A 17,366-nucleotide genomic window follows, 5' to 3' on the forward strand; every position below is an offset into this window, starting at 1 on the left:
GAAACATGGATAACTACAGATTATATTGCCACTTAAAAGAAATTCATAGTCATTTTGCATTTCAAATCTTTGCAAAGAATCTAGAACATAATGGCTATAGGAATGCTATAGGAATTTGGCAAAAAATTGGTTTTCATGAGATATTTGTCTGTTTTAGGTTTTGTATACTCCTTTCAATAAAACACAAACTGTCTCCCACAGTTCTTGACTGCACAACTCAAGCAGCTGTTGAAAATCCACCTTGAGACAAACACCACATGTCAGGCCGACTCCTCCCATGATTACCACTCCAACCTGAAGCCACTTGGCACAGCACACAAATTGGCCAGATCTAGCTAGGGTGGGACTTCCAAGCAAGGCCAGGGCAGCTGGGAGATGAACCTCTCCGTGCAAGCCCTGGCAGCAGCTTGCAGAAGGAACCTGGCTGCAGACTAGGAGGTCCCCAGGGCAGAAGTCAGCACTGCTCCTTTAGTTGGCTGGAGGAGTTTATCTAGCACAGTTGCAGCTACTGTGATGAGCAGTGAGATGAAGATGAGGACTGCATAAGGCTGTATCAAACTCTGACTTGGGAGGGGAGGGTACTTCAGGGACCATGTAGTTTTGATGGCAATGATAAATGCACCTGGTTAACACAGAGTTAAGCACAGAGTAAAACAAGAGACATTTCTAGAGGTACAGTAGATCTGCTAAGCGTGCTGCCTTCCCCAAATGATATTACAACCACTCAGCTCTCTTTCTAACTGCAGTCACATTTTGTTAGTTCAGGCTGTGGCAAAATGCCAGGGTAGGTGCTAATCAAAACTATAAATAAAATCAAACATGTGGAGGGAAACAGTGCAATAAAAAATGTTTTCTCAAAACATACAAAGTGAAACTGTAAAGCACTTATCTTTTGTCAGGTTGGGAATTGCTTATTGCAGTCTCAAAGCATTATTAAGGGGCTTAGGAAGGTTATTACTTAGCTACAGTGTTGTGAATTAAAGTTGCCTAGGAAGTACTGTGAATTCCTTGCATTAGCTGCAGTAGTGGTTTTGTGTCCCATAACTTGTATTGATTCTGTCATTACTGAAATATCTACGTACACAGGACATCGGGGAAGCTGAGAACAGAAATTAATGAGAGTTTCTGTTCCTGAATGACAAGGATTAGCTAGTTCTCCACAAGATGTGCACAAAGCCAATAGCGACTGGTCCTTTCTGTCTTCAGGAGCTGGTAAAATAAAAATCAATATCTGATATTCCATTTGCAGTAATCATGAAAGACTTTCATTTAAGTGTTTAATGAAACTCAAAGGTTTTCTTTTAATGCATTTTATCTCTGAAAAATATTGGCTCCTGTTTCCAGTAGTTGTAAATTTTATGGATGCTTTGTCATCTCCAAATGGTAAAACAAGAGTCCAATGACTCTCCAAAGTGGACTCTCCTAACTCCCCTCCTATAATGTACCATGAATCACTTGTTATTTCTCATCGACAATGGTGTGAAAGACTGATCTAGAAGTCATATGATTCATCTGAAACCATACTATAACTGAAAAAGTGAAGGGTATTCCTTCAATTTCTTAGAGCATGTTCTCTTTGCAGTGGGTGTGATATAACCATGCGCTTGGGAAATATCTTGGTGCTTTATTGAATTATGGGGATTATAGACTGGTATCTCATGCAATTCATAACTTCACTAAAGTAAATGTTAGCGTGCATGTGTGTACGCAAAGTTGCACACAAATAGTTTTCATCTGTTGTGTTAAAGCCCTTTTGCACTTTTATAGTGTTCAATGATGTACTTTTACCTTTGTATCAACTTCTTTGCACCTTCAGAGGCTGCAATTGAGAATGTGGATTACTTTGTGTGTATGACATATATTCTTACAGGCCTACAGGTAAGCATGTCCAATAGGCTGTTTGCATTTTCTGATTGACTGTGGAAAATGTTATTGCAAATATTTTGTGGTTTTTAGCTGTTGTATACAAAAGCAGTTTAAAACAAAAATTTCAAAATGATTGAGGATTTGCTGAATTTTATCACAATCATGGACCATGCTGAGTTTTTTACAAACACTGGTTTACATATGGAAGTATGATAGCAATCAACCACAAGCTACTTAATTTGCAGGCACTTCATTTTTTAAAGGAAATATTTTTCATTGATGACAGTAAAGCAGAAATTCAAGTAGTTTCAAAATACACCATTAGTATTAGTATACACCACTAGTTCAAAACAGTTTTTATGTTTTAATCTAGTCCTTTGCTTTCAAAAAGATTTCTGAACAGAATCTGGTGAAAAATTTAGTATAAGTTGGTCCTTGGGGATTCATAGGCCATTTTGGAGCTGAATTGTTTGATAAAATTAGTCCTTACTTATAAAGGTTTTCTCTACAGTGTAGCCATTTGGAGTAGCCTTTTCCTGCTTTGTTTTGTCTCAGCATGCCCTATAAATTGGTATTAAAATTTTAAACATGACATTTGAAAAAACAAATGCAAAATATTTGTATATAATGGACACAATGAAGATCTTAAGAGGAATCCTGTGCAAGATTTGTGTTGTATTGCAGTGTAAGGTGTCGTAGAATCAAGGAATGGCTTGAGTTGGAAGGCACCTTAAAGACTGCCAGGTTCCAAGCCCCCTACCATGGGCAGGGACACCTTCCAATAGACCAGGTTTCTCCAAGCCTCATCCAGCCTGGCCTTGAACACTGCCAGGGATGGGGCAGCCCCAGCTTCTCTAGGCAACCTCTGCCAGTGTCTGGCTACCCTCCCAGTAAGGAATTTCTTCCAAATATCTGATCTAAACTTGCTCTCTTTCAGTTTAAAGCCATTCCCCCTTGTTCTGTCATTACATGGCCTTGTAAAAAGTTCCTCTCCAGCTCTCCTGGAGGCCCACTTTAGGTACTGGAAGGCTGCTCTAAGACTTCCCTGGAGCCATCTCTTCTCCAGGTGAACTATTTTGGTTCTCCAAGCCTTTCTTCATAGGGAGAGGTGCTCCATCTTTCTAATCCTCTTCGTGGCCTCCTCTGGACTGGCTCCAGCAGGTTCCTGTCCTTCCTGTGCTGAGTACTCCAGGAGGGGTCTCCCCAGAGCAGAGCAGATGGTAATGAAACGTACATGTCCACTTTACTACAGTTCTGATTTATTATTCATCTATATGGACACAGCACATAGCATATTTGGAAATAGAGTACAAAGGTTTCAATCTTCTGTTCATTTGTCTCCTACTGACTCAGTAGGAAGTTTGGGGCATGATCCGACCTCAAAACTTATAAAATGCAGGAGTTTCACAATTATTCTTTTAATATTATATTTGTCAATATAGTTTTGTAAATATAATTCAGGGCTGCACTATATTGTGTCATATATGTGTGTGTATGTGAATGCACGTGCACTTAGATATATTTGGATGCTGTGGAGAAAATATACAGGGTGAGACAAAGGCAACTCCAGAATTAATGCTAGAATATTTTTAATTCTAACTTTCTTGTTTTCAATGTTTGCTTAGATGGACAAACCCAATTTTGAAAAAGGGTTACAGACGACGGCTGGAGCTCTCAGATATTTATCAAATCCCTTCTGCAGACTCTGCTGATAATCTTTCTGAAAAACTGGAAAGGTATGAATGGTTAATTAAATAAATTTGTTTCAGGAATAACAATGCAATTTTCATTACAAAGCTTTTGGATGAAATGTTTAAATAGCGTCGGGTACAAGCTGATTGCACACAGTTGTACTTTGGACATGACTGTGATCCCTGGTCCAGATGTACAACCCACATGGTCTAAATTACTATATAGAGGTACCTGTGATATCTGCCATTGATCACAGAATCACAGAATACGCTGAGTTAGAAGCTTGTGCTGTGACCACTTCCCTGGGGAACCTGTTCAACAGACCAACCATCCTCTGGGTGAAGAACCTTTTCGTAATATCCAACCTAAATCTCCCCTGACAGAACTTCAGGCCATTCCCTTGGGTCCTGTCACTGGTCACAGGGAAGAGATCAGTGCCTGCCCCTCCTGTTCCCCTCATGAGGAAATTGCAGACTGCAATGAGGTCTCCCCTCAGTCTCCTCCAGGCTGAACAGACCAAGCGACCTCAGCCTCTCCTCACATGGATTCCCCTCAAGGCCCTTCACCATCTTCATTGTCCTCTTTTGGACATTCTCATAGCTTTATGTCTTTCTTATATTGTAGCACCCCAAACTGGCCACAATATTCCAAGTGAGGCTGCAGGAGTGCAGAGCAGAGCAGGACAATCCCCTCCTTTGCCTGGCTGGTGATGCTGTACCTGATGCACCCCAGGACACAGGTGGCCCTCCTGGCTGCCAGGGCACTGCTGACTCAAATTAAACTGGCCATTGACCAGGACTCACAGATCCCTTTCTGTGGCACTGCTTTCCAGTCTCTCATTCCCCAGTCTGTCCATACATCCAGAGCTGCCCCATCCCAGGTGCAGAATCTGGCACTTTCCAATGTTGACCTTCATTTGGCTGGTGATTACCCTGCTCTCTGTGTTGTCAGGGTCTCTCTGCAGGGCCTCCTTGCCCTTGAAGGAGTCAACAACTCCTCCCAGTTTTGTATTGTCTGTGAGCTTGCTCAGTACCCCCTCCTGTACAATGTCCAAGTCCTGTATGAGGATGTTGAAGAGCACAGGGCCAAGGATGGAGCCCTGTGGAACCCCACTAGTGACAGGTCACCAGTCTGATGTCGCCCCATTCACTGTAACCCTTTGTGCCTGACTCATGAGCCGGTCGCTCACCCATCACATAAAGTGTTTATCCAGCTGAGTGCTGGACATTTTGTCCAGAAGGATCCTGTGACAGACAGTATCAAAAGCTGTGCTGAAATCCAAAGGGATTACATAACTGTCTTCCCTTGGTCAGCTGGGTGGGGTTACCTTGTCATGAAAGGAAATCAGGTTTCCACTCATGAAGCCATGCTGGCTGTAACCAATGACTGCGCTGTCTTTCAGGTGTTTTTCAATACCTCCCAGAATAATCTTCTCCATAATTTTTCTGGGCACTGAAGTGAGACTGACAGGGTTGTATTTTCTGGGGTCCACCTTCTTGCCCTTCTTGAAAACAGGCACAGTGTTTTTTGGTCAGCTAGGACTGCTCCAGATTCCCAAGACTGCTAAAAAATTGAGGGAGGTTTTGCTGACATCAGCCAGCTCTTTGAGGATTCTTGAATGGATTCCATTAGGCACCATAGGTTTGTAGGGATTGAGCTGGAGCAACAGATCCTGCACAATTTCAGCAAGGCTAGACTCAGAGTATCAATGTTGGTTCACTGAAAAGGGAGACAGCAGAAATGCTGTTCTTTCTCCTGAAAATAACCTTGTAAAACCTTGGTTTATTTTTTTCTTCAATGAAATAACATTCTTAATTTCCTTTGATACCACTCTTGACAGACTAATTGTTTCTGCAGGAATCATACTCTGACTTTCCTCATTTCGGTTTCCACTCTTCTTTACCCAATTTCATTTGGTCTTAATTTAGAAAATGTGCTGCACTTGTGACTAACTCTTACATTAGAGGTGCCTAAACCCATTCCTTCTCCAACTGACGTTGTAGCTTTCACTGATGTTCCAGGGCACCTTACATCTGCACTGTTGTGCCAATCCAGTCAATTTTAATTGCAGTGTGGCATAAGTATTCCAAACTATGGGAGATAAGACAGAGGGTAAAATAAAGCAGCCTGATATCTTAGGCCTGATCGAGCAGAAACCATGGGCGAGACAGACAGAGATAACTACTGCCTGGGGTAGAAGTGACCAAGAGACATGTTATGAAACTTTGTCATGATTACCAGGTAACTGATGTCCTGAAGAATATGTAACCAATGGGAAATTGTTACCAAAAATGGAACCCTATATAAGTACCATACCTGTAAAACCATTTATAAACACTTTGTATTCTCAATAAAAATTGGCTTCTGATCCAACTCAGTTGTCCCTGTCTCTCCATCACTGATACCAACCAGTGGAATTTATAGAGAACGTTGGTATGCTAAATGTGTTCTGATAGTTTATAAATGAAATATTCTGGTTATCAAATATTCTGTTGAAAATTTGATAAAATAGTTAGTTGAGGATATTCTCTGGAGTGTTTAAATCTGTGAATTGAATTTTGACAAAACATACGTTCTCTGCACACAGCATTACTTCTGGTCTACAATTTATTATTGAAAAGAAAGTTATTGTCCCAGCAACAAGGTTTAAAATAGTGCTGTGCAATAGAAAAGTCACATTTTTGATGCTTTGTTGGTGTGTTTTTGCAGATTGGAAGAGCTCCAAAACGTTTATTTGCCTATTATTGTACTCCGGTTTTAAGTACAGCAGGTTTCTTTAAAACATACAATGTGACCTTTTCATGAAGTAATTCCCTGCAGGGTGATGTATGACCGAGTATTTAAAACTACCAAATATGTGGCTGAACTGGGTTTGAACTCCTATTGATTTATCAAGTCTATGAAGGCCAGAACCTTGGGGTCTCTGCAAAGCTTTCTTTCCTTAGCCACCTTGGCTAAATCTCCTTGGATATATTTGAATGAATTGAAGTATGTCACAGCCATAGACTCGTGTGTTTGCTCAAACAACTTAATAGTTCTGGTTTTGGTTTCTTTTCAGAGAATGGGACAGAGAGCTGGCAACTTCAGAGAAGAAACCCAAACTCATTAATGCTCTTCGACGATGCTTTTTCTGGAAATTTATGTTCTATGGAATAATTTTATATTTGGCGGTAAGAATTGTTCTCCTCTTCAGTAAGCTTTTAGTGTTCCTTACATACATCCAAGTTTTAGGGACTGCTAAATTAATAGAGAGTATTGTGAATAGCTACAGATTTTTCCTCTGTGTATTGCTTACAAAGTTGATAAATACAGAGATGTATTATCATTAAAAAAGGTATTTTCTGATAATATCTTAATATCTTTAAAAGATACATATTAATAGTTTCAAAATGTTTCTAGTGTTTCTAGTGCTGTTAGTGCTCCCAAGTGTGTGATCAGGAACTTGATGTGAAAGCCTGAACTGATTATGTTTATCACCTTTCCAACATGTTAGGTAGGATTAACTTGACTTACCAAATGCCACCTGTTTGTTTGACAATCCTATCACTGGGGTTAAGAACTATGAAAATAATTTATTGCTAATGGTGTCTCACTAGGTATGCGTAGCCAGACTGTAAATCTGAAAATTGCTGTTAAGCTAAATGCAAATTAAATATCTGCATTGCTTACAAATTTCTGTGATTTAGTAGTAAAAAAGAGAGTGCTTCACCTCTGTAAGGAGGGGCAGGCAATCTGGGACTAAAAGGATGTTGTGAGGTTATGTAGGGAGAAAATTAGAAGAGCTAAAGCCAAATTGTAACTAAATTGGAGCACTACAGTTTAAGACAGAAAAAAAACCCAACAAAAAAACCAACAAAATACCAAACAGTTTCTATAAACTGGCAGCAAAAGGAAAGCTAAGGAGAGTTTCCATTCTTTGCTGGATGCAGGGGGTAGCATATGTCAGGAGGTACCCTTTGGGTACTGAACCCTAAGTTGTCTTTGTCCAGGTAAGGCAGTTATCTGTCTGGGACAGGGGGGCCTCTTGCTACGTAAGGAGCTGCATGGTAACTGTTCTCCCTCTACTCCTTTATCACTTTTGTCAGCTCTTCTTTGGGACTTGTATTTGCAGACCCCTACTCAATCATGTCTATTATGTGTTCCTGTGATCTCATTATTGCCTTTAGATTTTCTTTTACTCACCAAGCCAGTAACTCCTTATTCATGATAGGTTTGCTTTTAAAAAAACCCACCGACAACAAAACGGTTCTACAAATGTAACTACCATGAGCTGTAACAACTGTTCCTGCAGAGTCTGCCAGCCAGAAATTTGCACTAATGCATACCTGCTAAAGTTAAGCAGTGTCTGAGGCACTGGATAAGCTTAAGCAGTGCCTCAGACACTGCTTTTGCAGGCACTCTTGAGGATAACACTCTTTCCCAAAGTTTAGGCAATGTGTGTGGGCATGCACGCGCAGGGTTGATTTCTCCTTATGCACTTTTTAAATGGAGTACAATTTTAGATGGGGTGAGGACAGAACAAGACTGCAGGATTTTTGAGTCATATTCTTTGGTTGTGTGATTATTTTTTTTTAATTTCTTTAAGAAATCACAGATACGTGCAAGTAAACATGTCGTAAATGAATCTGCACCTTCCACAATGAACATGGAAAGATTAAATCTTAGTTTAAATTCTTGCATTAGTGTTCATTTTATTTAAAGCGACTTCATTTTATTGAAAGAGGAATTGTAAAAAAACCAAATTGCTCCTAAAGCTGCTGGTGTTCTTTGCAGGATTGCTCACGGAAATTAATGGGAGCTTTGCCATAAATTTGAAAGGGGACAGGATGTTGTGCCGTACTGGCATAGGTGTAACCAAGTTGTGTATTCTTTTGAACTTCATTTTCCTTTCAGCTCTTTGCTTGTCTAATCTCTGAGCCACTTTCATGGCATCTTTCTTGGACTGTGGTTTAAAGTGTGCTGACATCCCTGCTGTTTGTGGAGTTGTCCTTTCAGTTGGCATCACAGCTTTGCTCTCATTAAGTCTAGCCTTTTTTCCAGATCTCCCTTGTCCCTGATGCTCTGTAGGTAATGATGTTATTGCAGGGTGGACACTTGTGCTCTGGCCCCCTAGAGTACTACAGCTCCCCCTCATAAATAGTGTTATGTTAGGCATGTTGGGTTACTGCGCTTAATGTATCTGTTCTCCTGCTGTTTGAGGAGGTTTCCATCCTTCATCCTGTCAGAATATGAGTCTTACAATATAAAGAAAAGGTGTTATGGTGGTGAAACAAAAATCTTGCTTTTTAGCTTGATACCAATTAGCCAGCTAGGTACTTTGCTGTGAGGATCAATTTGATTCTGTTTGTATTTTGGTCTTATATATATTGCCATGAAATTTATATTTCCACTCAGGCACAACAGCTGCTAACATTAACTTAGAAGTGGTTTTAGTATCATATCCCAAGGGACCCTAATGAGGATTTCCTGAAGTTCTCGCAAATGGGTCACGGGTGTGAGTGAGGAGGCAGGGAGGGAAGTGCTCCTTGGCCGTGTGCCAAAGAAGAGATGGGCATTATTGTCTTCAAATGCAGAGTGTTTCAACATATGGGGGATACACGTAACATAAAAGTTGTTGTTGCATAAGAATAATCACACCAGGTCAGATAAGCGCAATATGCGGTGTCATAATCTCATTTCTCTTCAGATCTTTACTCTTTTAATTAAGATTATTGTGAGGGGGACACTTATGGGTTTCTCAGTGGCCTATGATGAATGCAGAGGACAGAATAAGGACAGGCAAAGGCAAAATATGAATCTTGAAAATGGAATTTTTTCTTAGGTGTACAAATTCCATTCTTTTTGGTAGGCAGGTTGTTTTAATCAGTTTATTCATATTTATATCAGTGGGTAATTTCGAATTTAAAAAAGGAGAAATGAAAATCAGGCAGTTCTGCTTTGATTTGTATGTAGACTAGATAATTGGTGAGAAAGCTGATAAATCTTTATTGTAAACCAGTGGATTTTTATGTCCCATGAGATAGTGTATGACTTTGCTTGTTGCCAGCCACTATTCTAGTCTGTAAATCTTCTTTTTTTCCAGTGAGCTTGGAATGTATGCAATACATTTATAGTCACAACAAACACAGCAGCAGAACATGTAATTTTCACTGGAATAAAAGTAAACACACAAAAAAATGTTGCTATTTTAAGCTGATATAGAAAAGCTTATCTTGGAATCTCCCAGAATAAGAAAACACCATATTGTCCTTGAGAGGTGACTGTTTTGTATTTTATGAGTTTTGGGGAGTCTTGGTTCGATGCTTTGGGATGCATATGGTCTAAGCACAGCTGTCTTGGGTCATATGTTTTTTAATAAACACTCCTCCCTTTGCCCACTAATAACACTGAAGTCTTTGTCAAAGCTGGCTCCAGATACACAGCAGAGTGGGTAATTTGGGTAATGTAGCACATAGTACAGGTATGCTGTTAAAGATGTAAAATTCTACCTCTTCTGTGGAAAAAGTGAGTGAGGAATATCAGCTCCACCAATAGTAACATTCAAAAGGGATTACAGTCCAGGTTATAGAAGTACCTGTGATTGCTTTTGTATAAGAGAACCCAAAGGAGAAGAAAAAAAAAAAAACCTAAAGGGGATTTTCCCAATCTATTTATCATACTAGAACTTTAATTACAGCTGAACTTCACCAGTTCCCTTCTCTGAGTCTCTATGGGGGTCTGTGTGATTTTCATCTGTAAGGCAGTACTGGCAACTTTTGGGCAGAATTTAACACATCTCTGTACAGAAGAATTTAGTAATTTCTTGTTACTTTGGAAGTATCACAGGCTTTCTGCTGCAATGCTACAGAAAGAAGAATAAGGAGATGCATGCAAGTTCGTAGCACTATGTATTTTTAAACTGATCATAACAGTGAAGCAAAGGGACACATACATCTTCATGTCCTTCTGAAGCTCATGCAGTAGATGAAGCAAAAGGTTAACCACAGCACACAGGTGATTTTTGCAGTTCTTTGGGAAAGACTGGGTAAGGAAAGGCAAGAGGCAGAGAGGGAAAAAATGAGGTTAGAGGAGTGAAAGTATGAGAATGATGAGGCAGGGAGGGAAATGGAAGGCAAAGGTGAGGTAACACTGATGGGGTTTATTACAATGGAAAAGGAGTCTGAGGACAAATGTAATAGCAGACTAAAGTCAGGGCTTTAGCAAGTAATTTGGATACCTTGCAGTTTAGTGGTTTGACCTTACCTCTTTCTCCTCTCCTACCCTGGTTCTCTATCCTGTTGCTCATCCCTGGAGGGGAAGTGCTGGGGCCTCCAATGTTTTCTCTCTGGCACCTTTATTAAACTTGCTTCCCCTACCATTTACTTCCTCTCCTCCTGCTTTTGTTACAAAACTGGATACAGTGTCTAGAGTTGAGTAGATGACCCAATTATTTATACTTTTATTCTGTTCCAATTTCCATTTATGTTTTTGGTTTTAGCTATATTCTCACTGTCTTGTGAGAATGGTAGTGTTCATTTTGGTAGTTCTGAGGCTTCCCTTGTCCTCTAAGTCCAGTAAAGTGAAGTGAGAACTGCTCCCTAGGGCCAAAACAGAGGTCCAGCCTGATAAACTAGATTCGGTCATATGATATGGCTAATCCATTACAACTCTGTAAAGTAAATGTGGAAGCTAATCTCAGTTGTCACTTTTGTAGAAAATGATTAAACAAAATTTACGAGCCAGATTTGCTTTGGTGCAGTTGCAGAAGCATCACAGACTTAGACAGCAGTGAGTTGTCTGTTCTCCTGGGCAATTACTGCAATTTTCTGTGGTTTGCAGAGCAAACAGGCCTGACTTCCTCATTTAAGATATAAGACTTCAAATCTCATTTGGTGGGACTTTGAATTGAAATGTTAACCATGTTGGAAAAAATGAACCAACTGCTGACCAAAATTACTTTTCCTGTTTCTCTCTACAGGAAGTCACCAAATCTGTGCAGCCCCTTCTGCTGGGGAGAATAATAGCTTCCTATGATCCAGACAACTCTGATGAAAGATCCATAGCCTACTACCTGGGCATTGGCTTGTGCCTCCTCTTTGTTGTGAGAACACTGCTTATCCACCCTGCTATATTTGGTCTTCATCATATTGGAATGCAAATGAGGATAGCTATGTTTAGCTTGATTTATAAGAAGGTAATTGTTTCATGTGCACCCAAAGCCAAGCCTCTGTCTGTATTCTATGTAACTTTTAGACTAGTCGGTTGAAAGATTGATAGTTTTGTTAAGGTACACAAAGTACACGGAAGAATAATGTGGCTAACAGTTTCTGACAGCTCTCAATTCCCCATTCCAAAGAATTAAATAGCTGTCTACAGCTGGTTGGACTGAAATCAGCCTCTATGAGTTCAGACTTGCTGCATATGTGGTGAGATGCTTTAATTGTTTTACCACTGTGCTCCTGTTAAAAATGTGTACTGCAGAGGAAGAACAACATGCTGGTGGCCAAAGAATATCTTCAAAAGAGAATTAAAGGTGAAAATTTGAACAACAAATGTGTCATTGAAGAGATTGAGTTTGAATGATACTGTGTATCATCCTTATAGCATAAAAAGTCAACAGATATGATACATCACATGCTCAAAAATACAAAGATTTAAAGTTTCTTTGTTTCAGCAATACCCAAAGAGATAATTTAAACAAGCATGTTAGTTATTCTAGTATAAAGCTCACTGTGAAAGCATCTTTAAAAAATATTTTTCAAGAGAGGCAACAGTAGGAGATTTTTAAGGATGCACAGCAGCACACAGCATGTGTGCTTAATTAAAACTTGCATTTGCATATATATCTATATCCATAAAATATTCAACAGAAAAGAAGGACTAGGTCAATACATCAATATTTTTAAAGCAATTTAATGGTTATATTGAATTCAAGTGACATAAATAACAAGTTTAATGAGACTTTCCTTATAGCACAAACAAATAAGTGGATTATTACTTATACTGCTGCATAATTGCTTATTATTTTTATCTTTATTTATTGTGTTTTACGGAGATAACTTAGAGGACAATTTTCTATGGTTTTGTTTTCTTTTACAGATCCTAAAACTGTCAAGCAGAGTTCTAGATAAAATAAGTACTGGACAATTGGTCAGTCTTCTTTCCAACAACCTGAACAAGTTTGATGAGGTGCGTCATCATTTGTTTAATTCACTTGATGATCCATCAAATACAAATGTCAAGCTGTTCATGACAGATATTGAGGAAGGAAGGAGCATAAATGGAGAACTGCCCTGAGTGCTCATTGTAGACTAAATACTCATTCATTACCTTAAGAAAATGTGTTAGCACATAGTCATAGAAATTCTCATTCTGATACTTTATCTCTTATGCTGATTAGAAGAGGAAACCTAAAAAGCAGTTACATTATAAAAATGTGTTTGTTCTTCAGTCCAGTGAGACTAACTGTTGTTAAACAGTAGGTTTCATAGAACCTGCTGGTTCAATCCTTACATCCTACTTCCTGATGACTGTATCTTTTTACTAAGGTGATTCAGTTCATTTCTGTCGTTGAACAAGCGATGAGGTTTAACCTCCTGCTCCTCTTATTACCCAGTCCACTAAAAAGGGATTGTTCATGTAAGACTGTTAGGAAGTCTTAGACATCTGCCTTAGAGAGTCTTCTGTAAAACTTCTTTTTGTTAGAGACTACAGCAAATCCCTGCTAATGCCTTTAGAAACTGGAAACTCCATGAACTTCTGTTCTTCGTGTGCCTAATTAGCCCTTTGGTAGGATAATATTTGCCTCCCTTGAAAGACACAAGATCAGAGGCTATAGACACATGGCTGGAACTGCAGGGTGCATTTATGAAGCACTGCATGACTGTACAGAGTAATGTCAGCTGGTGCTGCACAAGTCAAGACAAGTGGTCTGTCCTTGCAGCAGTGCAGCTGCGGTGACACACACCCGGCGCACCTGATCACGGAGCTCGCTCCAAAATCTCCTCAATGGGAACTGCATTGAACTAGCTGTGTTCATACAACACTCATCTCTTCACCAAAGTAATACTTGCCTTCTATATCAGATTAAAACACTCAGAAGATTCTTGCAAGTATTTTTTCAACTTACAGTGTTTGAAAAAGCCAGCATTGATGCCAAATTCCATTTACTTTTACAAAGCTGGGACTTTTCCTCATGCATATACATAACAAAGAGACAGCTGCAGATTGAACTTTGCCTTAGAAAAATCAAAGTTTAGGCATGAAATGTATATGTATTGCTGCACTGTCATCTTAATTAACACCCAGAATGCTATGTACTCAGGATCACAAGTCCTCCTTTATAAACTTGTTTTTCTACTGGAAATATTTGTACCACTCTTCACTGTATTTTTCAAAGTGTCACTTTATTGACTACTTCCTTTTCATGTAGTTTTCAGAGCACACCTCTAATTTTCATTATTTTTATTCTACTGTGGCTTTCCATAGGGTCTTGCTCTGGCTCATTTTGTATGGATTGCACCATTACAAGTGGCACTGCTGATGGGATTGCTCTGGGATATGTTAGAAGCTTCTGCATTTTCTGGACTTGCTTTTCTAATAGTCATGGTCTTATTCCAAGCCTGGCTGGGACAAATGATGATGAAATACAGGTGACAAGAATGTTTTAAAATATTTCAATATATTTTCCTGAAACACATTGGTTTTAAGAAGTTTATACTGCTTGATTAAGGGACTCTGGTTAGGACATTACGTAGGATGAGTTCAAAGAGTGTTTTCTGTTTAGGGAAAGTTAAGACAAAATTTCTGTAGGAGCAGGTATCTAAACTTAAAAAAATTGAAAATCTAGCATGGAGCAAATAGTGTTAAAATTAGATTTAGTACTAAATCTAGAATTTTTAGAATTAAAAGTTCTTGTTCATTACTTGATCCATTCTTTTTAGAGTTTGTATTTTCTCCTTTTAAAACAATTATTTGATTTATAATAATTTCTTCTATATTCTCCATTATAATTCTATTAAAGTAAACATTTTAACCAGAGGCATATATAGAAGCTATTTTCATATTATATAATGGGATACAAGCTACCTATACAGGATGAAAAAGCTGAAGATTGACCTACTGTCTTTTTACTTTGTAGGAATAAGAGAGCAGGAAAGATCAATGAGAGACTTGTCATTACCTCAGAAATAATTGAAAATATACAGTCAGTTAAAGCCTATTGTTGGGAAGATGCAATGGAAAAAATGATTGAAAACATCCGTGAGTAAGTGTACTCATTTGTTACACAAATTTTTTATGTGCTCAGAAAAAAAAATATTAGGTGTCTATGAACATCATCTGTGGTCATATTAGTTAAGAAGTAAAGCAACAACTATTAATCCTCAATAAACTAACCATGCTTTCCCACACTGCAGCTTGGGGTTTTTCCCAATTTTTTTTTTTTAAGTTTACTATGGAGGTGAGATTTTTTAAATTTTTTTTTTGTTTACTTCCTCATTTGTTATAACGATGTTTCAGTGGTTAGTTTGCGCAGGTAAAACAATTGTGGGATCTGTGTTTGTTTCTGGCCAGCCCTGTCCTCATCTTAAAATAAGAAGCCCTTTTGTGCTGGTTACTTAAGGCTTAACAGACGTCCCTATTCTGTGGTGGAGGAAACAATATGAATCCTGTGCAGCCATTTTCTGAGAAATGCAATAAAGCTGGTTATAAAATTTGCATACCATTTGTGGAAGGAGTAAATTAGATCCATGTACTTATCCTGAACATTTACATTAACATTTATTGTCTGTAGATGGCCTTGTAGAATGCTTATCTTCTCAATTAATGTAAGGATTGAACTGTAACTACCAGACCTGAAGGAGAAAGGAGGTAAAAGTTAGCTGAGACCTGTGAGAAGGAAGTCTTTGTTATGGGCAAGGAGTTCAGGGGAGAGGGAGGAGAAGTGACATATTTATTGATGGGTGACGCTCCATGAAAACTCTCCCATGTGTCCTCTGTGTTTGTTTAGTCTTTTACAGAGAAATAAAATTCTGTGCCAGGTGTGTGATTGGGAAAATAAAAGAAATATAAGTGTCATATTATCATGTAAATAACAGACATAAAATTATATTGTTCCACAAACACCTTCTTGTTCAGCTGCTTTCTGAAAGACAATCCAGGGAAAGTGAAGTGTTCTTTACCATTAAAATTTATAACTATTTACTACAAACAATCAGAGAAACTCAGTCTGAATCCAGGTCATGAGTGCTAGCTCAAGGATGGAACTAGTTTATTATTCCCCTGATGTCACTAGTCACTTTTAGGAAATTTGAGAGCACATCATGTTAAATCCTCTAGAAATTAATTAAATAAATTCTAGTCCACAAACTGGTCAGAGAAACCTGGATATTGGACTGTTGTTTTATTAGCTACATTTTCTATAATGATTTACAGTAAATTTTGTGATGCTGGGGTTACTGTATGATGCATGGATTTTTAAAAGACAAGAATGTAAGCAATATTACAAGATCAGAGTACTTCTCCTATGAAGAGAGGCTGAGATAATTGGAATTATTCAGCCTGGAGAAGAGAAGGCATTGGGTAAACCTTACGATGGCCTTTCAGTACCTGAAGGGAGACAACAAGAAATTAGTAGAGGGATGATTTGCAAGGGTACATAGTGATAGGACAAAGGGGAATGGCTTTGAACTGAAGAAGGGTAGATTTAGATTAGATATTAGGAAGAAACTCTTCCCTGTGAGGGTGTTGAGGCACTGGCAGAGGTTGCCAAGTAAAGCTGTGGATGCCCCATCCCTGGCAGTGTTCAAGGTCAGGCTGGATGTGGCTTGGAGCAGCCTGTTCTAGAGGAAGGCCTCCCTGCTTATGGCCAGAGGGTTGGAACTGGATGATCTTTAAGGTCCCTTCCAACCCAAACCATCTTATAATTCTATGATTCTTCCATAATTTTTTAAAGTCATCCAGCAGGTCACTCATTGAAGATATCACCAGAGCAAGTCAACCCAGAAATATCAGAATTTCAATTGAATTTGGCTTGTGGAATCAGCTCTGCAGGACCTCCCAGTCATTTGGCTTGTTAAGCTGCTAGGAAACAAGACCTTGTGTTTGAAGCCATGTCTGTGTTTTAGGCAGTGTTAGACTGTGTACAACTCAGTCATCACAAAACCATTTTGGCATGCTGGAATTTTCTGATACAAGTCAGTTTAATCAGCTTCAGAGACACCAATACAGGCTGTCTGCTCTGTGCGCTCTTAAGTCTGCACTGAAAATAATTGTTCATAACAGGTGCCTGAATAAACATACCTGCACTCTTACGGGCTGTGCAATGTATTCTAAGTAAAAAAAACACCCCACCAAACTCTTCCTCTGAACCATAGCATAGCCCAGGAGAGGGTGAAGGTTTTTAAGTGTCTGTACTTTGCCAGCAGAGACACATCTTTATATTAAGCAAAGGATCTCAAGCTTATGTATTAGTACTGGTTCCTGCAGCACCACTCCAAAACCAGGCCTACACTGGTCTACACTCTGTATATGCTCTTAGGGTCCCTTACATCTCTTTTCAAAGACCCACGTTGCATCAGGAAGACCTGTCCCAAGTAAGTGTGTTGTCTACAGAGCTTTCAATCTGTATCACAGACAGAACCACCTCTGGGAAACTTTTACTTGTGGCTGCATCAGTCTGTCGCTGGTGCTTGGGATACTGCAAAAGGTGTTAGTGCTTTCATTCCCCCTCTTTGGAGTAGGGCTGTGCTCTTCAGAACTGAGGGTTTTTTTGATAGCTTCTAGCCAGACATTTATGTGTGAATGGATGAGCACCAAGTCCCAAAATC

General features: G+C 39.1%; 1 protein-coding gene across 1 annotated transcript in view; it reads left to right on the plus strand.

Moving 5' to 3' along the window:
* CFTR (CF transmembrane conductance regulator) overlaps positions 1-17,366 on the plus strand; it is an 88,226-nt gene that overhangs the window by 9,059 nt on the left and 61,801 nt on the right. Inside the window, exons 2-7 of the mRNA XM_054632061.2 lie at positions 3,492-3,602; positions 6,617-6,728; positions 11,516-11,731; positions 12,637-12,726; positions 14,026-14,189; positions 14,678-14,803. Coding sequence (XP_054488036.2) covers positions 3,492-3,602; positions 6,617-6,728; positions 11,516-11,731; positions 12,637-12,726; positions 14,026-14,189; positions 14,678-14,803 — 819 coding nt within the window. The remainder of the gene's footprint in view (positions 1-3,491; positions 3,603-6,616; positions 6,729-11,515; positions 11,732-12,636; positions 12,727-14,025; positions 14,190-14,677; positions 14,804-17,366) is intronic.

Source organism: Agelaius phoeniceus, chromosome 5, assembly GCF_051311805.1.
Source record: "Agelaius phoeniceus isolate bAgePho1 chromosome 5, bAgePho1.hap1, whole genome shotgun sequence".
Classification (NCBI taxonomy): Eukaryota; Metazoa; Chordata; class Aves; order Passeriformes; family Icteridae; genus Agelaius; species Agelaius phoeniceus.